Here is a 23,315-nt window from a genome sequence, read left to right as displayed (position 1 = left end):
GTGGTTTTATGACACCGAGGTCGGCAGTCTTTCAGCTGCAGCCACTCTGCAGTGATTCAGCGAGAGACACTTCAATCAACTGCAGCATGTGTGTTGAATCAGGCTCGTATTAAATGGAAAAATGAAACTTAAACTTCAGTTCTGAAGTTGGAACAAGTCATTTTCAGGAACTTGACTTGGGAAGGAAAACATAAATAATCCTTCAAGAGCAGTACACAGTGGAGGGACGGAGAGAGTGCAGCCTAAATTGGGCAAATGTTTTGTATAAAAAACTTTTGAATGAGCTCTGTTTCTCATTCTCGTCACTCACGCACTTAAGATAGGCGAAAAACTCGCATGTGAAGGCGCACACACAGACGCGCAAGAATGGGCAAACAATGATGCACTCGCATGCTGCACGCTGGCGGGAGGCCTCGAGAATCAATCCAGCTTAATTGCCACGTTAGATCATCATCCAAGATGGCTGGGAATGGAGCATGACTGAGTGCAGTGCTGGTTTGACTTGTCTGTTTTGTGTTGTACAGTAATTGTCTTGTGTATCAACATTTCAGAGTTAATCTGACAACAACGATAAAGATAATGTTCAATTGAGCAAACCATGATCCATGTACTCAAACTGGTATAGTGCAAACCATTGACTGTATAAAATATGGACGAAATGTCCAGATCTGAAAGGTGAACACAAAGTGGAAGTGCCGTAAACATGCATTCTTTGTAATGGCCAGCAGGGGGAGTTCAAAAAGAAGAAGTAGCTTATGAGAAAATGACCCTACTTCTCGAGCAGTACTTCACTTGATTTATTACTGCAGTAAACAGTTTCCTCTTGAGTTCATGGTCTCCATTACTAGTTTGAAGTCTTCAAAACATGATGATGTTCATTTTGTAAATTATGGTCCCATTTAGGGTAAAATAGATGAAGAAGGGAATGCTCTAAGGTGGGGCGAGTCGCTACCACAGTGTGTCCTCTGGATTTTAGTCAGATCCGATCTGTGATGGCCATAATGATAAAATAGTAGTCCACAAACTAATGGGTGATGTGATGGTGGGTGCAAACGAGTGCATTTGAAAAAAGAAAACTGACTTATACCTGCCGAACCGATGGCCACACTTTATTGAAAAACTTAATTTAAAGCAACACTGATTGTTTTTTTGGCCTGTTGACAAAGTTTCACGCTGAGAGTGAACTATAACAGTAAAGTTGTGCACTGTAAAAAAAACAAAACGAGCTGAAAAACACTAAAGTGCTCAACAGAGTTGAAGGATGCAGATTTGAATGATAATTCTTTGTGAGTTCATCACTATAAGCAACACTTTTTGCATTGCACATGGTCATTTAATCCATTGTTAATATAAAAATATTTACCAGTACAGCTACAGATTTGATAAGCAGTCAGCGCTAGTCGTTCCTGAGAACTATTCTGCACAAACAGTTAGCAGAATAACAGTAAAGAAGAATATAAGAACTATTTACCAGTGACTTTTTTGTATTAATGTACCTGTCTATCTACTACTGGAGTCCATGACCTTACTGAAGCCCAGCAGGAGGCCAGAGAGCTGGCAGACATGTCAGCCAAGCCAGGTAGGAGGCTGCAGACAGACATTATAAATCAGGCCTTTGCCACTGGGCGGTCAAACAAGATGGCCGATGGCTCTGTGGGAGCTAAGATGGCTACTGGGGCTCAGATGACTAAAAAAATGACTCCAGCAGAAACACATGCACTTTTAATGCCCATATTTCCTACTTCTTTCGGGGGAACAGTGGGTGGATTTTGAGGCTGGGGAAGGTAAAAAGTTTAATTTATGGTGCTGTTAATCCCCCTGTTACACGGACGAAGGCAGTGAAAAAACTGCTGGAATGGTTACACCGCCCTGAGTTATACTAGTACTTAAAAGACTGTAATCCATTCAGTATGGCTTCTGTCACTCGATTCTGCTATTAGACTAGGATGCCGACTGTTAGCCTGTCATCTAACCTCTGACTCCAGACCCTTATAAATTCACAGAGCAAACATTCCCTCTCTTTTTCAGCCTGACTCTCTCTTTCTAAGTGGATACTGCAGGCCAGGACAAACACTTATTTATCCTGGAGTCATACCGTGCTGAGGCTCCGAGGGCTGAGAAGATTGATTCTGGTATGTACATGAGTGCACTAAATACAGTCTCAGACCAGGGGCGTGGAGCTAAGGGGGGGAGGGGGCGGTGGGAGGGGGGTCGAGACTCTCACAGCCTCACTCAAAGATGTTAGGATTTTCCTAATGCCATCTGACATGGCTGGAATTTACAACAGCGGAGGAGAGCTGACACTGGCCCGCACTGTTCCCAAGTTACAGCCTCACAGAACTCTGGGAAAAACTCTATAAGCATCTAAAAACATCATTAGTTCATCTGAAAGACACAATAAAGTATTCTGCAACCTGCAAACTCAACACCAGCAACTTTCCCAGTGATGCTAATATAATCAATCAAAATTTGTCTGCATGTGCTCATTAATCACATCTTCTACAGCTTTTATTTGTGGCTTTGTGTAGGAGCAGGCTGGCTGGCAGGTTTGGAGCCCGGGCACAAGAGGTTTCTTAATAGGAAACAGGCGTGCGGCTGTCTGTCAGAGCTAGCTTACATTTCCCAGGCCAAACCGGAAACAAAGGGTCGGGAAACCAAAGGCAGTAGCCGCTATCTTGTGTCGCTCAAACCACGAGGGAGGAAATGTGGGAAATGGGGAATGTGTCGTCCTGCGCTGGAGGGTAGTTAATGGTGTTGGTGTCCAGAGCTGACCATTCGTCTGGAATGTTCTCTACCACCACCGCCGACGCAATTTGACCTGACAACAGGGCTGTGGATCAAAAGGACCGTTTCTTCTGCTGTATGCGTGTGAAAGGGAATAAAAGAGATGTGAAGCCACATTTTGCCCCGAGGCATGCCGACCCCTTTACCTTACTCGGATCTCAAACCGTAAGAAAAGCCTTTAATCAGTGAGACGACTTTCTGCACTGATGTGTAGCAGACACACATGTGCACTTTCACATGCGTGCTCACGTTTCCTCACCTTGATGCTGTCCTCCACCTCCATGTGTCCCAGCAGTTTGCCGTTGACACTGAAGAGGCAGAACTGTCCCTTGTCGTAGTAGATCATGCAGTTTCCCTCAGTGGAGGACTGGATGAGACGAGGCCGCAGGCAGCGCTCCGGGCCCTCCAAGGTCCGCAGCAGGTCCCCATTCATGGAATGGATCAGACAAGGACCCTCTGAACAAAACATGATGAGTGAGGTTAGAAAAGCTTGAACTCTTATATTTGATAAAACATAATGATAAAGACACAAAGACGACCACACCTTTGCAGCCGCTGATGACGAGACCCAACTCTGCACACACACTTGCGCATGTCACCTCACAGTCATGGCCAGTTAAGATGGCCCGCGGTGTGGTGAACTCTGCTGGGAAAATACAAACAAAATAGTTAAAAAAAAATGTTTTACCACATTTGGTCACTAGAGGGAGTGAAATGCAAATAAAAAATCTAATTCAATAGTTCCTTAAAGCACCGGTCAATGCTGATAAATAGAATAACTGCAATTAGAATTCAATCAGGAAAATAAAACAAAAAACAATTATAAAAAACATTTGAAAACACAAACACTGAAGTATGAATTACAAACAAACAACATTAAAAGGTTATTATTTATTTTCTTTTTTATATTTCTTCATGTGGATGCATATATGCTATAGCTTGTTGCAAATTCACTCTTCCTTTCTAGCACTTGTCACCCTCCGCCTCGTCTCATCTTTAAACCCCCACCCCCCCCTCGCCTGCCTTCACTGGATCCAGATGTTTCTGCGTTACAGACAGAGAGAGAGCCAGAGGGAGCGAGACTAAGTTATGGTCCAAGTCATGAAGTTTGTGTGATTTTGTTTTGGTTTGAGCTGTCAGGGCGCGCGACAAAACAAAATGGCCTTTTACTTCTCCGTCTGTCTTCTTTGTCTGCAAGCACACGCACACTTGTGGGAAGTTTGGACTTTGTTGCATTGCATTGCATTTTTTAACCCAATGTAGATGGATTAATTGCAGACAGACGCTGTGTTGAAACATTTGGTCATTGTTTAAAAGCATGTCAATAAATGTGGCTGTAGTTGATCCATGTACACATAGTGACCGGCAGTGAGGCAGCATCCCTGAACTGGAGTGTGGAGTTCATTAGGGTCAGAGAGGGGGTCTCGTCTTTAATGACCCCCATCGTCTTTGCTGTCACAGGTCAAGTTCAGCCCAGGAAGAGGAAGACAGGGAAACGACGCTCAGTGCATGATTCATGTTTGGGGTTGATACACAAAATTATATCATCTAGCATTCCAAGATAATTCATTTCTTACAGTAAATGCCAGACATATACAATACTTTTTGTGATGTATTGCACTACCTTTGAAAAATAAGTATAGTTTCTTGCTGACTCGACCAAACTATTCAGTTGGCAGTGCGGTTTCTCTCTTTAATTCAATTAGATGACATAAAACTAAACACAGGTTCACTAATAAGACAGATACTTTCTCCCAAAAAGCCACAGCTACTATTAAACCTTAATTAGATTTAGCAGAAAGACCATACTGCTCACTCAAACCTCTTGTAAAAAAGCCAAGTAGAGGACAAGCTAAACTCTCGTGAGGTAAAAAAGACAGCAACAGGAATGTTTCAAATCAAAAACACAATCATATCCATGTATACAGTAATGAGAATATTACAGAGACAAGGGGATTTTTAAATCAGTAACTGGATTCTGATTGAAAAAATATTCTGTATGCATGTGTCATAATTATGATGATGATAAAACAAACTGCTCAAAAAACAAAAACATACAGAAAACCTACAACAACAACAAAACATCCTTAAATGTTTCATTCCAGTCCCTCAATCCAGCTCTCTGTTCACTTTGCAAACACGTACGAGCCGCCTAAGCTCTGATCACACGCCAGGTCGGCAGCCTAAACATCTACATTTCATTTACTTAACTTGTTAACATCCTCGACGTCACTAAAAGCAAACGTATGACCTACAAGCCTGTGGATTAAAGCATGATGTCCAGAGAAGATCAATAAAGCTGATATATTGGTGTATCAGTTAACCTTTGGAGCCTCTACCTGCCATTTGGTTTGAATTAGAGCCACATCTGAGTACAATCTTGTACCTGTATAAGACTGAAGCTGGGACACTGAGGAGGGTATCAACTATCTCGACAAGTGTGGACAAGGTGTGTGTGGGTGTGTGTGTAGAGACTGGATCCATTTTGGATCTGGATTCAAAGTTGGTAAAATATCCAGATTTTTTCACTTTCCTCTTCTTTTTTATTGGCAGAGCAGCGTACAAAGCATTCAGGTCTCCATTTAGCTACATAGCTAATGTATAATGTAGCTGCAAATATCTTGAGTATTACAATATATTGCTATTAATATTGAATGAATGTTTTACTCATTAAATGTTCATTTTTAAATTAAAACATCAACACATTTTCAAAGGGAATAATGAGGATTTCTGTTTGATGAGCAGATTTGATACTGAATCCAGATTCAATTAAACGTCATTGAACCACAAACCTCTATTTATTATTATTATTATTATTAGTAGTAGTAGTAGTAGTATTATTGTTATTATTATATTATTGACTAATTATTGTTTATGATAAATTATTGATGGTTTGATAAGTGTGGACGATTATAAAATGGGATTAAGGACCACTGAATGCACAGGTCCTGCTATTGAACACCAGTAAATTAATTGTCTTGATGTCATTTGCTGCTTTTTTAAGTCAGCTGTTTCTTTTATGTGAAATTTTATGTTGTTTGTTTTAAGTGTGTTGTTTGTTCCTTTATGTGAAGCTTTATATGCTGCTTTTTGTGTGCCTGAGAACTATTTACATCAATCACAAGATAACTCATTTACAGTTATTCTCAAATAAAAATATTTTGATCTTCAGAGTGTTCAACTCATTTTAAAGCAAACACAAATATAGTATATCTTGCATTACTACATAGACGTCTCATTGAGCTAGTTTCCTCTCTGTGACCAGCAGATGGCGGTGATGTCTGTCAAATCTCTGCTGCCGTGCACGACAACAACATGTGAACCAAGTGTGCAGAGGTCAACGTGTACATGTGCATATCAGCCATTCAGAGGCATTTGTGTCAAGCTTATGAGGTGCGCAGGATGTTCACAGGGCATTACGCATGAAAAGGAATGCGTGTGTGTTTGCGCTCTCATTCGAGTGGCTTGAAAGTGTTTTGATTTTTGGAAGAAGAATAAAGAAAAGTCTGCTGTCTGTATGTATTTTGTGAGTAGTTGTAACTGTGTGTGTGCGTGTGTATGTGTGTGTGTGTGTGTGTGTGTGTGTGTGTGTGTGCGCAGAGATCCATGTCTGGGAGAGCCTCTTGTGGTCTGGGGCAATGGAGCATCACATTGTGGTGGTGAGGAGTTGGGATGACGACTGCTTTGTCTGCTCCCCCAACTACAGTGCGGTAACTGCACTGAGCTGACTGACGTAAGACTGACACACACACACACACACACAAACACACACACACACACACACACACACACACACACACACACACACACACACACACACACACACACACACACACACACACACACACACACACACACACACACACACACACACACACGCTTACATACATACATACAGATCCCCTTTATGGATACAATAATTCCATAAAACAATCAAGATACTGTCAATTTTATATATATATATATATATATATATATAAATATGGATATATTGTTCGGCTTATCATATGAAGAACTGAACAGATTCCAATATTTGTGTCATTTTTGTGAATCCTCATGGTTTATTGCAACATGCATTGTTATCCCATAAGGAAATTCAGTAAACAACAACTTCTAGGCTTTGAGGGTGATTAAAATAAAGCTCTAAAGAATCACAATTTGCTGAAACATCAGCTAATAGAATAAAATCTGTGAGTGTAAAGCGCTCCTATTTTTTTTGTCACGTTTTGTTAAAATTAAGCACTCAAAAAGAGAAAAACATGAGAGAAAATCATTTTTAAAAAGTGATTTATGCTCTTCCATATTTTTCATCTCACAAAACTTAATAAGAAAAATAAGAAAATGTGTTCTTGAATCCAGCATCCCACATCAGTGATCATGAGGTAAGTGACAAACAATCATCGACGCTCTGTCCCCCAAATCAGAACCTAATGTGGCTTATTAACCAAATGACAATTTGTCATAAATTTCAGCCCATTTGTAATGGATCACTAAACAACATGTACGCCAATCTAAGCTGACCAAATTAGCACCAAGCAGGCTGAGGGTTGAGCAATGTGTGTGCGGTGCTTTGATCATGGCTGATGCCATATGTTATGGAAACGTAAGAGAGGCCCGTGACATTTTTCACTTTTATCGACTGCCGTGACCCCGCGGCCCTTGGATGGTGGTGAACTTTCATGTGCTGGCCGACGACCCCCAGCGTCACATTTAACGTCTCTAAGTGGCCCTCACTTTCACTCACATTAAAGACAGATTCTCACACACACGCACACACACTGATCTCACAGAAACTCACACACATTATCGAAAGCTGTTGCTGGTGTGACGGTGCTGCGAAATCCAATCTGTATGCAGGAGGCCTGGCCTGGTCAGACGAAACTAGTTGTTACTTTACAGAGGGAGGCCGTAAATCACACAGTCACAACTGTCTGGGAGAGTGAGCACTCAGAGATTACCCAAGTGCACGTGTGTGTATGTGTGTGTGCTCACACATCAGGTTGGTTTGCCTGTGTACTTACTGCCTGGGCTCTCTCCAATACTGTTGTGCTTTCCGTTCCAGTACCACAGCAGCAGGGTGGCATCTCTGGAGCCTGACAGGACGTAGCAGTCTCCACCGATGTACGATTCAGAGCGAGCCAGACACGTCACCACGTCACGGTGCCCGAACACGATCTGAGTCAGTTTGCCTGCAAACGTACACAATTATATATACATGTTCTTAAAAATCTGTATTTTTTAAACAATTGATGAACAAGAAAAGAACGATGCAATTTTAACATCAACTTTTAATGTTTTAATGTCTTATTTTAACGTATTTACATGTGTCTCGAAAGCACTTTGAATTGCCCTGTGTCTGAATGGTGCTATACAAATAAGCTTTGCCTTTAAAGGCACAGTTCACCCACAAATAAAAAAAACAAACATTTTTCCTCTTACGTGCAGTGCTACTTATATATTGAGATTGTTGTGGTGTGAGTAGCCAAGATTGGAAGATACTCAACAGTAATGTCTCTTCATAGAAATGAAAAGAAAGGAAAAGAGCACCTTGTCACGGACGAGAGGCTTATGCTCGTAGTTAGCTAGCGTAGCTGGCTAGCCTCTGGTCCATGAGCAGATGCCTTCTTCCTTCTAAGTGGTGATAAGGGAAAAAAAATAGTTCCTCCATGAAACTGCTCACAATGAGGTCTGTGGATTATCTTGATTAACCAAGTCACGATTTCTGGAAAGAGACGTTGTTCAGTTTTTCAGATTGGATTTTTTGAGCTTTGAGCAACTTAAGCTGAGTGTTCAAGAGACAGCAGACATCTCTACTGCCGACATCTCCACCAAACAATCTAGATGGATAAACAGCACTACAGGTAAGAGGAAAAATAGGTATTTTTGATTTTCAAGTGAACTGTCCTTTTACAAACAAAAGCTGAGTATGAAATTATTGGAAGATGTAGTTCTCTGGAAGCTCCCACCATGTGTTTGTTGATCATCTGTCTGCTTGGCTAGTAATTTTACAATATCCACACAAGATCAGACGTCTACTAATTCCCAGACAAGAATAAATATTTGTTCCAACTCTGTGTGCATGAGCTGTGTGTGTGCGCACATGCTTTGCGCTCCATGTGTATATATGAAGAGGCTAATTGCTGTCAGATTTCCAGACCACAGCTCCACCGTCTAGCTGTCTAATACTCATTACGCTCCTCATAGTGTGACCTCTGCAGTCAAACAGTGGATAGTTTTCAACACATGACATTTCTGCCTCGGTGTCAGAATCACCATCCATCAGATAATTAAGTTGTATCTCACTGAAAAGATGAAGGTTGTTATGAAACTGGGCGGGTCAGTGACTAAACTACCAAAGAAGAACAAAGACATCAAAGATGTGAAAATGTTTGACATCTTTATAAACACTGAAAATAACTAATGATGGCTGCAGCAATAATGGCTACCATGCAACTCGTATCGAACACACACTCTGCTGCAATCTGCTCACAGACACACACATACACTTGCATGCACACGGACATATTAAATTGGATGTGTGTGCATGCAGGCGTATGAGGCTATGTGTTTTGTGCACGTGTACCAATCAAGTCTTGTAATTGATAAAATCCCTCAGTTCTTTAACCTGGGGGCTTTGGGGACCTTGGTGGCAGCTGTTGAGCGTGTGTGCGATTAAACTGTGTTCACGTTCCAGTCGCACACCCCGGTGGCAGTCGCACAATAGAGCTATCTCTGTCCTCCCATCCCTCCTTCCCTCCCTCCACGATTAAAGGCAGAGAGGCCCTGGCCTGCAGAAATTGAATTGGAGTCTGTTGTATAGATGTGTGGAGGATTCTGAATGGGTGTTGGGGAGGAGAGCTGAGAAGCGAGGTGCACAGATGAAGCTTCAGACAGTTTCATTTAGGACCCCTGACCTGATGGCGTCCGTGTGCTTGTGACTGTGTGTAAAAATGTCTGCATTGTGTGTGTGTGTGTGTGTGTGTGTGTGTGTGCAGTACAAGTAGCAAGTCAGTGGTATTTAGGTACATACAATGCCACTGTGAAAGATTATACAGTATATATACGTTAAGATATATTGAGGGAGATAAACAATATTCCAAGATATCTAGGAGAAGAAATGTAAACTCTACTAAAACAAAACAATAACTTGACACAAGGATTTAAAAGCCACAGAGTTTTGTGCAACAACTGAAATAATCTTACAGAAATGATTCACTTCAGCTGCGACAACTGACTTCAGGCTACACTGAACTGGCTAAAAAGAGAAAGGGAAAATAAAGAGATCCTTATTGTAGCAAGTAATTGAGGGACATTTATGACAATTCCACTGGTGCAGCTACAAAACACAGCAGCACAGTCAGTCACAGTAAGTGGTGGAAGAAGTACTCAGATCGTTTACTTAAGTAATAGTAACGACACCACAGTTTAAAAATAGTCTGTTGCAAGTAAAAGTCCTGGATTTGAAATTCTAGTTGAGTAAAAGAACATAAGTAACACCAGCAGGATGTACTTCAAGTATTAAAAGTAGAAGTACTCACTATGCAAAGGGCCCCTTTCAAAGTGTTAAATTATGGTGCATTCACCTGAGACAACACATGATATTTGATAAGTTGATTATATGTTTTGTTTGTAAAATAAAAGTAGCTGGCAACTAGTTAAATAAATGTGAAGTAAAAGTACAATATTTCCCTCTGAAATGTTGTGGAGTAGAAGTATAATATAGAAGTAGCACAAATTGGATATACTTAAATAAAGTACCAGATCGAGTACATTTATGTTGTTACATTCCACCACAGCAGAACACACCATCTGTGGCAACACAAACAGCTGAGACTGTAGTTGCTTATAGTATTGAGAAATTAAAATCTGAAGGCTGCTGGCGACTGCAGCTTTCAATGCACTCCACAATATAAGATGAAATAAAAACACATACCGATGTTTTTTGGGGGTCTTCTTAGAGCTTCACTAGTAGTGGGGCTATAAATGAAAAGTTTGTCCTGAGGATGGTGCTAGAGGAAAGGCCATGGGCCTTATTAACATTAAGAGGTTGATCTCTTTAATAGCATGAATGTGTTCAGCACATTTTATGGCAACCTGCTTCTTTGCCCATGAGACATCTTATGTTCGGAGTTGAGATTTTGATTTGAGGGGTAGAAAGAGGAAACTTTATGTTAGAGTGTCTAAATGAGAAAGACTTCATCATTTAGGCAGTAATAATTTGCTCAGGAGTTTCATTGCAACGTGCCCATTAGAATTCGATATTAGGGCTATAATTACATTTTAAGAAAGCACACCCTGACGTGGCTCATGGGGTTTATGCCATCATGTGCCAACCCAGAGACCAAGCAGAGAGTTAGAGATTTTATAAAATGTAAAAAAAAATAAAAAAAATAAAAAATATATTCTCTTCCAACCAAAGAGTGTTTGCAAGTACAAGTTAACAATATTTGCCAAAACTAGAGGCTGTATTTAAATTGCAAGTGTTCAAAAATAGCATTTAGGGTTTCACTGTCTAATATCATAGTAAAGATCTGATGCCAAGAGTTTAGTGGCAGAGAAAATGTGCATGTTGAGCCTTAAAATATGGTTTACACAAATTATACAGCGATATACTGTCAACAGAATGGCTGCCTTATTTTGACAAATTTAAATATAAGGTTACATATTTACAGTACGCAAATTTAGGTCCAGGCTAACGTGTCTATGGGAAAAAACTGTTCGAATACGATGTGGCATATTTTAACACAACAGCTTTGTGTGATCCTGGTCATGTGAGGGCTAAGGGGGAGTACGTGTACTATGATTATACAGTACCTGAGTCAGTGGAGTAAACCCGGAAGCTCTTGTCCCAGAAGCCACAAAGCAGGATGAAGCGGTTATCGGCCGTGATGACGAAACACTGCGAGCTGATCTGGATGCTTTGATCCAGCAGGTCTGAGATCTGACGGCGATGACTGCCCACGTTACTGGCTGGAGGAGAGGAGGAGGAGGAGGAGAAGGAGAGAATAAGCAAATAGAAATTACTGGTTGGGAATGCGCAGACATACACAGAAATATCAAATCTATTTTCAAAGAGCTCCCACTCGAATGCACCTCCACTTGAATTTCAGCACAGGGCGAAAAGAAGATTTGTTGGAGAATACATAAAACATCCCGGAGGTTAAGTTTACGGGACTTCACATTTTCCGTGAGAGTCTAAGAGTCTTGTCTGAGTAATGACAGAGGTTGTACAGTCTTTACAAAATATGCACCCCACTCAAGTCAGAACACACACTGCAGTTTCATCCCGGTTGTGTAATTTAGCCGTTGGTTGGTTCGAAAGCAAATTTATTGACATTCTCTCTTCCGTAAGTGGTATCTTTTTTCTTTTCTCAAGAGATATGTCCACTGTGAAGTATTTCTTATTTGTTGGGGTCACAAGCGCTGGGGAACAGGTGTCGAAGGGGATTGTCTCGCATGCAAAGTGAGAAAGTCCAGCATAGCTGCTACAACCCATATTTCAACCCATTTTTAACGTTTCCCAAAGCCGCAGTTGGCTCAACACTCATCCTCAATTTACTGTGTTTAGCTCTGACTCCTCCTGGAATGCAAACAGTGTAAATATATTACTGACAAGCACAAAAATCCCCTCTACCTCCCCAGAAACATATACACGCACACCCACAAACATGAAAATACATTATTTAGTAGATTTTTTATGCTTGAGGGTGAAAAATGTGAGATGGGGAGAAAACAACAACGTCAAGTGATAAAATGAAACAAAAAAATTTAAGATTTAAGGGATGAAATTAGCTTGAAAAGGGTGCTTTCAGTGACATATAACACCCACACACTATAAAGCTCACATGAAAGCATGCACTGAATGTTCAAAAACTGATGCACAGACAAAGATTTCTTTTATTCTGCCTGAACAGAGGGGAAAACTGTATGATCAGATAAAGATGAATACGTGAGACTAAACCCTGGTTATTTTCAGGAGTCGAGTGTGAAAATAAAACATCTGTGGAGATGGTCTGCTGAGACTAAGAGTGACCACAACATTCACAGAGAAAGAACAGCCCCCCCTTTGCAGATGTGCTCGAGATTGTGAGAGGCTGCAGGGGAGCGATGGAGGCGGAGGAGGAGGCGGAGGCGAAGGCGGCGGAGCAGATAGAAGTGGCTCTCCTCTCTCTGCTCCACCACCAGTGCATCCCCATACATCACTGCGGCTCGGCACTCTTCTCCTGCTCATCAACAAGTCGTGAAGGATGAGAGGCGCCCATATTGTCCTGACAGCCGTCCGCAGTGCATTCTCAATCACACATTATTACCACATTCATATTCATTTCCATTGACACGCGTCCTTTCCCTCCGCTCAAATTAAACCAAAGAGGATGCAGAAAGGGAGGGAGGGGAGGCACGATGGAGAGGGAGAAAGAGGGGGGAGTTGATGATGAAATGCCGGCCTAGGCCACAGCTCATTGCATTCCAATTTGCATGCAAATGGTTTAGTGTGAGAGCAGGGCCTATATCATGAGGAGTGAACTGGGGCAGAGGCTGAGAAACAACTCTAATCTACTGTCCAGGGACACGGCGCTGCAGACTGCCATGAGTCACCAAGATGGGAGCGGGATTCAAACACAAATCCACACCAAAAAATCATTTCATGCATATATGAGCTCAAAGTATGTAAAAAAAAAAATACACGTGTGTGTGGACTCTTTTACAGTCATGAATGACAGCATACCTATCAGAGGGTCAATTTCCACAGGAAGTTGGTACTGCTGGTCCTGCACCGTTGAGCTCTGATGACCTGACAGAGAAGAAGACAGATTGGATTAATATTGTAATCATGTGGCCTTGTGAAGTAGATGCTGGCTTTCTGTCCATTATAACACATTGGAAATTATAACCATAAAGTCACAGTGTCACCTGCCGGCCCAAGAGTTCTCCAGCAAAACAGACATCAATTATGTCAGAAAAGATCCCAAGGCCACAGAGAATATGATTCCGTTTGTTACTACATGCTGCAAAATGTATTTCACGCAAAATGAATGTCTTTGCTCAACCAAGTCACTTGAGCTGTAAGCATCTGTTATATTCTGGTAAACTGATTCAAAACACGATATTGAAAGAATTCTCTGGAGTCAAGTGTAAGAGCAGGACGTACTTTAGCATGTCTTTCAGCCTTATGGCGATGAATGCTGCTCATAGAGTCGGATGTGGGGCTTCAATTCAACAGCAGTTATTAGTGTTAGATCGACATAGCATAGATGTGTTGCATTATGTTGCATTTTGAATCCATACGACTCAAAAAATTGTATTTATTTATTTGTTAGTATTTTACAACGCAATGTTGTCTAACTAAATGTAGTTTGTAGTCTATGAAAAGAGAAATTAGTAAATGGAATAATAAAAATCAAAGGAGTTAAATAGTTTCACAGCTTGAGGAATAAAGCTGCTCTGTAGTCTGGTGGTACGGCAGCAGATACTTCTGTACTACTTGCCAGACAACAGCAGGGGGGGAACAGGCTGTGGATGAATAAAACTGCAACTAACAATTACATTTATTATGGATTCATCTGACGATTATTTTTGTGATTAACATTTTATTCTATAAAATGTAAAAAACAAAATACCGAAAAATTCCTCTCACAACTTCTGAAAACGACATTTGATAAATGTTTATTTAGTTTGTTTAGGCATAAAAAAAAAAAAATCAGTCAATGAAGATCTTTCACTTCTGATTAAAATTTCCTCCCTGAAACTTCAAAGTGCACCTTTACACCATCTCACAGTGTTTATTAGCTATGTGCATTGCTGCATCCACTCTAAAAGCAAGAAACCAAATCTGGAAAAAGTTCTTGATTAAAGTATTTTTCATCGTGCATATCTTTCTGTTTTTATCTTTTATGCTCCACCAGCCACATACAGACTCTAATAAACCCATGCTATTAATGAACTACCCTGCACACATCTTGTTTCTTATACCAGCTCACTAAACCAATTAGGTTAATCAGTCTGGTCTGTGGTGCGCATGGATGAGGTCGTGTTCTACTGAAAACCGATCAGTCTTCATCCTGATAAATTCGAAGATATCAAATTTAATGTTTCTTCCAGGGGCAGGATGGATGTTGAGTAAATAAGGTTTTGTGAAGTGAGAGGCTGATGTATGGAGGTGGACGTGAGACCTAATGCTGGCTGCTGCATGTGTCACATTTGATACTGCTATCCAGGAGACACAGTCAACTGTCTCCCAAATCAACGTCCATCCTATAGAGATGAGACGGGTCAATTCCTGGCTCGGATAAATTAGACTCTGAGTGTGGAGGAGAGAGCTGAACCGAGGAGATATGACAATGATGTGATGCAGAATCACAGTGGTGTAAAATCACAGAACAAACGTGTTCAGTGAAATGCACCTTTACGATAACACAAAGACAATGATATTATTTCACACAAATATATATGAGTGCGTGGCCACAAATCTCTCACCTGTCAAGCCGTGCCACTTGTTAACAGCAAAGAGGCGGTTGGCGGTGACGGTGATGATGGCAGGTGACGTTAGACCCGGCTGGGTGTTGGCCGCTACGTGAGTCACAGGAGAGTTGGATGGGAACTTCAGCACCATGATGACATCCTGCTGCATCTGCTCCGTAAACATCATCGGGGTCTGCAGGAGAAGATACTGTTCAGGCCCCCGGGGTGGACAACACGATGCGGGGAAGAGAGGGAAAAGAGCAGGGATACGGAGCGGCGGACGAAGAGCAAACGAAAAAGACAAGTGGAGAAGCCACAGTTGGTGTTAGCGAGGAGAAAACAGAGGGAAAGGGAGGAAAAAGAAGGACAGAGAGAAAGTTAGGAAGCTTGAGCAGGATAGTAGTTATTAAGCTGTACAGGCAAGAAAAAGAGTTAAAGGCATAAGTTTGTACAGAAAAGGCAAGAGAACCCTTTTTGAAGAAGAGATGCAAGAATATTAGGAATGGAGAGAATCTCCAAAAGAAAGAGCAGCTAGTGGTTGTGTAGGATGACTCTGGCTGGAATGAGGGCTCGGGGCACCAGGGCAGTGTTGGCGTTGCTAACTATCAGACTGTCACCTCTTGAGGTACAATGTGACTAGGGGCTAGCTGATTAGCATACTAACTTCAACAAAATATGCCCAATGCATATCCCCTGCAACATAATACATACATGTGTTTGAGATGGCGTTAAAACTGTTATACTTATATACACATTCTGTTGATAATTCTAGCTAGTTTACACATTGCACCTTTGAGCATTCATGTCTTGGGTATTTTTTGTGTCTTAGAAAATGTCTAGAGGGAATCTTTAATATATGAAAAATAATGTCTAATAAGCCACTCAGAGCAGTAAGATAATAGTTTGGAGCAGATTCTTGATTAATTAGCTTGAGCAATTAGTCACAAAAAACTTTAAGTCAATTCATTTTCTGTAAACTGGCTTATATAAAAATCAATGAATCATTTCAGCACGACTTCTAAAAAAGTATAAAAATACATATGAATTCAAGCTGTGTTCGATTAAATGTATTACTTATACATTTACAGTGAGAGAAACTATATACAGTGCAGTCATAACAAAAAAGTGATGTCATTGACCTATCAGTTTCCTTTGTTAGACAGGAGCTTATATAGAGTGTTTGTACTAAGCGGCTCTAACACGGAGCCATTTCCCTCCTTGCGTGTAAAGAAGAGGAACATCAGTGTTAACATCAGGAATAGACCTGAGTAAATCCGGTGTGTCTGACAGCTAACCAGACGCACTGACAGTATCATTACCACCGGCATGGGCAGATGCCGACACTCTGACAACACACTCGCACGAGGGAGGATGGAGAGAAAGTAAAGAGCAAAGAGAACAGGGCGTTCTGAAAGAACATGGAGGGCTGGAGAGGGTGTTTGAATAATGGCGTCTGAATATTATGTTTGAAAACTATATACTGTGGAGTAAAAATAAAAACATTTCATAGGAATTTGTGCATAAGAGAGGTGAATTCAAAGGCTGAGTTTGTGTCTGTGTCTGTGTGTGCATGTGTGCGCTGGGTGGTGGTCTACAGCCAGCTGTCAGCGCCACAGGGACACCACACTAATAGGGACTCATGGGGCCTTGGTCCATCACAAGCAGGCACACTGACTGCACTCCTTGGCCCTTAAAAAGCCGTCACTTTCAGGACTGCTGCTCGCTGCTCTCCTTCGCTGATCTCCTGTGCTTCCAGCTCAGGTAGAAAAACCTGGCTCGGGCCCAGGTTTCCAGCACAAAGCTGTGCCTTTCCCCCGGCATACCTCTTACTAAACACACATGCACACAAATGCTTGTGATCTTTCCCCTTTCACACACACCTCTCTAATGATGAGAGAGGAGATGCTTTCAAACCCAAGACTTTATTTTCCCACAGTTAGAGGTGGATAAAGAGAAGACAGGAGGTAAATGGAGGATGAAAAGAGTGAGTCAAAAATTAAAAAGAAGAGTTTCGTGAAGCAAAGCAGAGCGCAAACATCAGGGCACACCAGAAGCCAGAGACAGCTTTAAACCAGCAGAAGAATGGTTGATAGTGTGGCTCAGTTGGCTTCTGACCCATTTTATATCATAGCATTTTCAAGCTGAAGGATTACATTTAAGTCTCTTAGATTTTCTGTTTGCATGTATGTGCGTGCATCACTTACCACTTGCATGGCTGAGCTTCTGGGTGGGTGTGGCTCGATGAGCAACTGGCAGGGGGTCTGTCCAAAACTCCTAATTTGAGACTCCACAGCCTGAAGGGGAAAAAGAGAGAGGAAGGAACAGCAAAGACAAAGAAAGGTGGTGTTATTCTTGCATCGTTGTGCCCAAGAATCTAAAATCAACAATTAACAATAAGGCCAACGTCACATTAATGTAAAAATCCTGCAAATAGATAAAAGTTATCAAAAGGGATAGATAACTCAGCACGAGTAAAATTCTAATCTGGTTGACGAATTGTTTTTGTCTTACAGTTTATATAGTCATATCACATCATACTGTGTATTTTATGATATAATGCTCAACGATCTAAGATTACAGCATCTCAACCTGAAGAAAACAAAGAGATGAGTGCAGGGTGGATAAAAATGCACTGATTTGTGTTCATGAACACATCATACATACTTTTCTCACTGTCCGACATGCTCTCCCTTACACACACACACACACACACACACACACACACACACACACACACACACACACACACACACACACACACACACACACACACACACACACACACACACACACACACACACACACACAGAATCAGAGGAGGGCCGGGCTTGTAGGCTGGTTAGGTGGTGTTAATGAAGAGGTATAGGACCATAAATGTCAGAGCAGACGCCGGCCGAGCAGCCTCTGGACATCATCACACAGCTCACTGTCAGGCCAACTAGCACGAGATGGAACACACCCACAGCAGAGTACAGACGCAAAGACCGACACGAACGCATCCCAATACTTTACACTATCATTCTATTATTATTTAGGATTATTTTAATTTTCATTTGACTTTTTTTTTTTTTTTTTACAGTTGAGTGATAGGTCTTGAAAATGGTGGAAAATGGTAAAAAAAAACAAAAAAAAACCCCACAATGGTTGTTGATGAAAGTTCAGAACTCAATGGTATTCAGTTTGTAATGACATAAATAAAACTGAGAAAAGGACCAAATGTTTATATGTCAGAAATGTTTGTGATATAACAGGACAGCTGACAATAAACATATAAAAAAAAATAAATAAAAAAAAAACCCCAAACCCTCTGAAATGTACAAAATACAGAAAACAAAAGAATACAAGTGTCAGTGGGATTTTGAATGTAATAACAATAAGCAGAAACTGCAATGAGTAAGAAAATCTCTTATCCGGCGTGATAGATGGTTTATAAAAGAGACAGGCAGAGAGAAAATGGCCAACACGAAATTATGACAGAGCCGTCAGTATGTTGGTGTGCACTGTGACTGGCCGTGTGGGAGTGACAGCTTGTGTGTGTAGGCTGAGACGTTTGAGCCTGACTTGGCGAGGCCTGTGAGAATGAGCTCATGGCTGAGGCCTGCATATGGTATTTCCATGAGAAAAAAGGTTGCGAAGTTAAGTCTGCTCACAGCCATTGTCTGAAACTAACCAGAGACCAGAGAGGCGTGGAGAAGGAGCGATCTCGACTGTCTATTACAAGGTTTCATCAGATTTTTTGCTGCCAAAAATCATGCACCGAAAAATTCTACATACAGTATTTTTTATGTGAATGTCGAACTAAGACAGCGAGGTGATCGTATCCATTTCACTCTCTCGCTTTACAGTCAGTACTCTCACGTTTCCAAACTTGATGCACACTTTCTTCACTCTGTTAACACTTTCCTTTTGCTTTCACCTCCTTCACTTTCAATCATTTTTCTGTATTTCTGAACAGATTATAACAGATTATAAAAGGATTCAAATGTATCACTGGCTCCTTGTGAGAGTCTGGATAAAACAGAAAAGAAAAAGGTGTGCAGCTTGTGCATCTATATTTCTAATGTATGGGTATTAAATAGAATAGTAATATTAAATTGAATTAAATGTCCATGTTTCACAGTGTTTTATGTTGCAAAAACACATTAGGAGCACCATCTTTCAGCTGTGTGGTTTGGTACAAGCTCAACAGATTGGAAACTTTAAGAGAGTTTAAAACTGTCTCCTTGTTAGCAGGAGTATCTGTGGTTCTGAGTTTAAGCCAAAACTGCATTTTCTAGACCTAAACATGGACATGTGTGCCATGCGACCACACTAGTTCTGACAGAGATACTTCCATCATCCAGTGTGTAGGATTTAGTGGCATCTAGTGGTGTGGCTGCAGAAAAAAACCAACTGAACACCCCTCATCTCACCCTCACCTACGAAGAAAATGCACCTTGAGCTGTCGTGGCAACGGAAGCATCGTAAATCAATATTTGATGAGTTGGGGATAAGACCAGGCTGGTGGAGGTTACAGGATAAACTGGCCTGTTGTTGCAGCTTGCGCGCAGTGCTTTAGCAAACAGACATGGAGGACTTAGTTTTGCCAGCTCGCCAATTTGGCAATATTTGGGGTTTAAAGTGGGAGAAAATGGCGAGCCAAGGAATTTGAATCGCGATATTTGGACGGGACAATATCGGGATATAAAATTTGGGATATCCACTAAATATAGCCACTAAAAACATGAAAAACACTCATGGCCTTCTCTCGAGCCATTGTTTGTCTGTTCTGGGCTACTGTAGAAAACATGGCAGTGCAACATGGCGGACTCCATGGAAGAGGACACGCTCCCTCTGTAGTTATAAAAGGCTCACAAAAAAAACCAAAAACACAGCAATTCTTTATTTCAGGTCATTATACTCTAATGAAAATATAGTGATGAATATTATATTCCATTTCTACCAGTAGATCCATGAATCCTACACACTGGACCTTTAAGACTGGAGTGTAAGCCGTGTAAGTGTTTCTAAATAAAGGACCTCTGTTCTTTCAACGATATCAAAGATCGAAACACCTTTGTACATGACCTCATTACTGATCATGACCATAGTCTTAACATTTTCCATCTCATCTGCAGTTACTCTGTTAGTGAGAAGACATCAGTGCATCATTCAAGGTCAAAGTGCCTCCCCTCTCCTCCGCCTTTAGAGCGAGGCATTTTGCTTAAGCTAATGTGAGGAAGACACTCTTCAAAGCCACTCAACCTGTCTTCATTAAGTTCAGCTCTGACATTTATGAGGCAATGGAACGTTGGAAAGTGGCTGAGTCTAGGTCAGCATGTCCTATCCCTATATGCCAATGCAATGCTCAGGTGATTATATGAGGGGCCATCCAAAAGGCCAATCTCTTTTGGGGGCACTGGCCCATGTCTGATGAGGGTTTTCTATATTCTATACATTTAAATGGCTGAGACGCCCTCGGCTCAGATGTCCCAGCCTGCCCTTTGATTTACTCAGCCACTTGACAAGATGGATCTCCATGTAAAACATGCCGCATTTATGCAAATTGAACCAACAACACTCTCTATGAATAGAATATAAGAATAACTACAATGGCCTTGTATTGTTCACAAGCAGCTTGACAGGATTCTCTTTATCTTTGGCTTTGGAGCACTATATTATATCAAATACAGTGAAGGACATCTTGTCCAAAGAAAATAAACCAGTGGGCCTTGTGTTTGGTGATTGACTCTGGCTGACTGTCAAATCAGGTTCACTTGCGTGGGTATATTTCCCCGTTTTCTGCCGAATTACGCAAACGCTGTACAATTCAGACGGGGCTCTGTGTTTTGTCGCTGGTGTGAGAGGCTGTGGGATTTTCCATAATCACATGTGAAAGAGGGGAAGCCCTGTACAACGATGAGAAGGCAACACAGCGTGTGTTTCTCTTTATACACCAAGAGGCAACACAGATGTACATGCATGCCATGCACACGGGTGCACACACCTACACATGAATGCATCTGCACACACACACACACACACACACACACACACACACACACACACACACACACACACACACACACACACACACACACACACACACACACACACACACACACACACACACACACAGCTCTCTCAGAGAGAGAGAGAGAGAGGAGGTGAGTTTTGACTTGCGGCGGAGGCAGGACAGGAAGTAATCATGGTTTTGAAAAACACAGCAGTGGTCTCTACAGCGTTCCCTAATCTGTGCTGAGATATTCCAAACTTTCTCCCAGAACAGAAACGCACACATAAACACACAACTGTGTGCATTTATGCTGATGAGTACACATAAATATACAAAGGCATACACATGCCAATGGATGCATGTATACACACACGTGTATGTACAAACATATCAAGGTATGATCCATCCAAATCTCTCCAGTTTGTGTGTGTGTATGTGTGTGTGTCGGGGCGGGTGGGAGTTAAGGTCTGCCAAACAGCGTGGCAGGAATACAGAACTCTCTGCCCCATCTACTACCTTTTCCGACCAAGATATAAACACGCACACATACAAACACACGCGCACGCACACGCACACGCACACGCACACACACACACACACACACACACACACACACACACACACACACACACACACACACACACACACACACACACACACACACACGTCTGTGACCCATCCCCCTGACAATGAACAGCCCCGGGGCCTGTGCTAATGCAGCCTAGCCTGGCCCAGACCACAGCTCAGGCTGAAACAGTTGTCACTCAGTAATGGCAGACTCTGGGGACGCTTTCAGACCCAAAGCCCTCCGTCTCAAAGCTCCTGTAGCCCTCAGCCACCCCCAGCGCCCTGCCATGACGAGGCCCAGGCCTGGAACTCTGTTTCCACCTTCTGCACAGACGGAGCACGCTTCCTTCCGCACAAACAGAGTTGAAGGAGAGCCTTGGCTTAGCTCACAGGTATAACACTGCTTTGGTTTATTTAACTAATTAAAGCGCTCAGACGGAGGGTGTTTTCGAAAGGTGAACGTCAGCAGATCGGACTCACTGCATCAGAGGGGGAGTGGGAGGAGAAAACAACAAACTCCCTCTTTTTTTCATCTTAAGGGAGTGGAACAAACTTCTTTGCTTTATTCATAATTGACACATACACACACAATATGAACACTTTAAACACTAGTAGAGGTCACTAATCTTCTTTGCACTAGTCTGGTTTATTTACTTCAGCAAGACTAATGTCAACAAATGTTTGAGGATTTAATGATGATGTAAAGTGCTATGCACAGCATAAACACTACAGTGAAATAAAGGCAATATATTTAGAAGCATGCATATCCAAAATCTGCATTCCTGCAGCCATACATAGGGAGGAGGTGCTATTTTATTACCAATCAAATCACATGCACCTGCCTCTGATGGTGTCCTGTATGTGCTTAGATTTATCAACCCCACGGTCACTGGAACAGCTTGGCAGGCATAGCGGTCTACTATTGGTCCATTTTAATGGTTGTGTGTTAACCAGAAGAATGGGTAATGGGCTGAGAGTGGAAATGACCGGTGCACCCTGGTAATGAATCTGCATGAGTGTGTGTGTGTGTGTGTGTGTGTGTGTGTGTGTGTGTGTGTGTGTGTGTGTGTAGCCAAAGGCCAAAGCACATCTGGATGGGAATTAGGGTGAATGGGGTGATAAATCATTGATCTACCCCGAGTGCCCGTGATGCTCCAGTCACAGAGCATGAAGGGCAGCAGAACAGTAGAGGCAAAAGGCTGTTTGGCCGGTTGATGTACTCTGAACTCATCTCCATTTAGACCTCAATGCTGTGAGGACTTCTGCTTAAAGGGACAGTTCACGCAAAAATAAAAAATTAGCTACTTACTTTCACGTTTTAAAATCAAGTGTTTAGACTCAGTTTGTCCGACAGGTCAAGTTTATTTTGTCCCTCTTATCAGACCTTTTCATAGCAATGTCAGCATGTTTCCAGACCTCAGTAATTACTTTGGCAAGTAAACTATTTTTTAGAGCCAGTTGAAATGATGCCTCAAACTAGGAAACAAGAGAAACAAGTTGGACTGTTGTT

The 23,315-nt window shown here is 41.7% G+C and overlaps 1 protein-coding gene across 6 annotated transcripts in view; it reads right to left on the bottom strand.

The window, feature by feature from the left end:
* Positions 1-23,315, bottom strand: part of lrba (LPS-responsive vesicle trafficking, beach and anchor containing) — a 195,711-nt gene that overhangs the window by 3,170 nt on the left and 169,226 nt on the right. For 4 of the 6 annotated variants that reach the window (XM_073465119.1, XM_073465150.1, XM_073465142.1 and 1 more), the window contains 7 exons: positions 17,448-17,537; positions 15,259-15,436; positions 13,511-13,576; positions 11,599-11,754; positions 7,806-7,973; positions 3,329-3,430; positions 3,044-3,240 (listed from right to left, as the gene is read on the bottom strand). In XM_073465119.1, coding sequence (XP_073321220.1) covers positions 3,044-3,240; positions 3,329-3,430; positions 7,806-7,973; positions 11,599-11,754; positions 13,511-13,576; positions 15,259-15,436; positions 17,448-17,537 — 957 coding nt within the window. The remainder of the gene's footprint in view (positions 1-3,043; positions 3,241-3,328; positions 3,431-7,805; positions 7,974-11,598; positions 11,755-13,510; positions 13,577-15,258; positions 15,437-17,447; positions 17,538-23,315) is intronic. The other 2 variants (XM_073465134.1, XM_073465158.1) reach the window with 1 other exon arrangement.

The sequence above is a fragment of the Pagrus major genome, chromosome 1, assembly GCF_040436345.1.
Source record: "Pagrus major chromosome 1, Pma_NU_1.0".
Lineage (NCBI taxonomy): Eukaryota > Metazoa > Chordata > Actinopteri > Spariformes > Sparidae > Pagrus > Pagrus major.
This window is presented reverse-complemented; position numbering and strand designations above follow the sequence as displayed.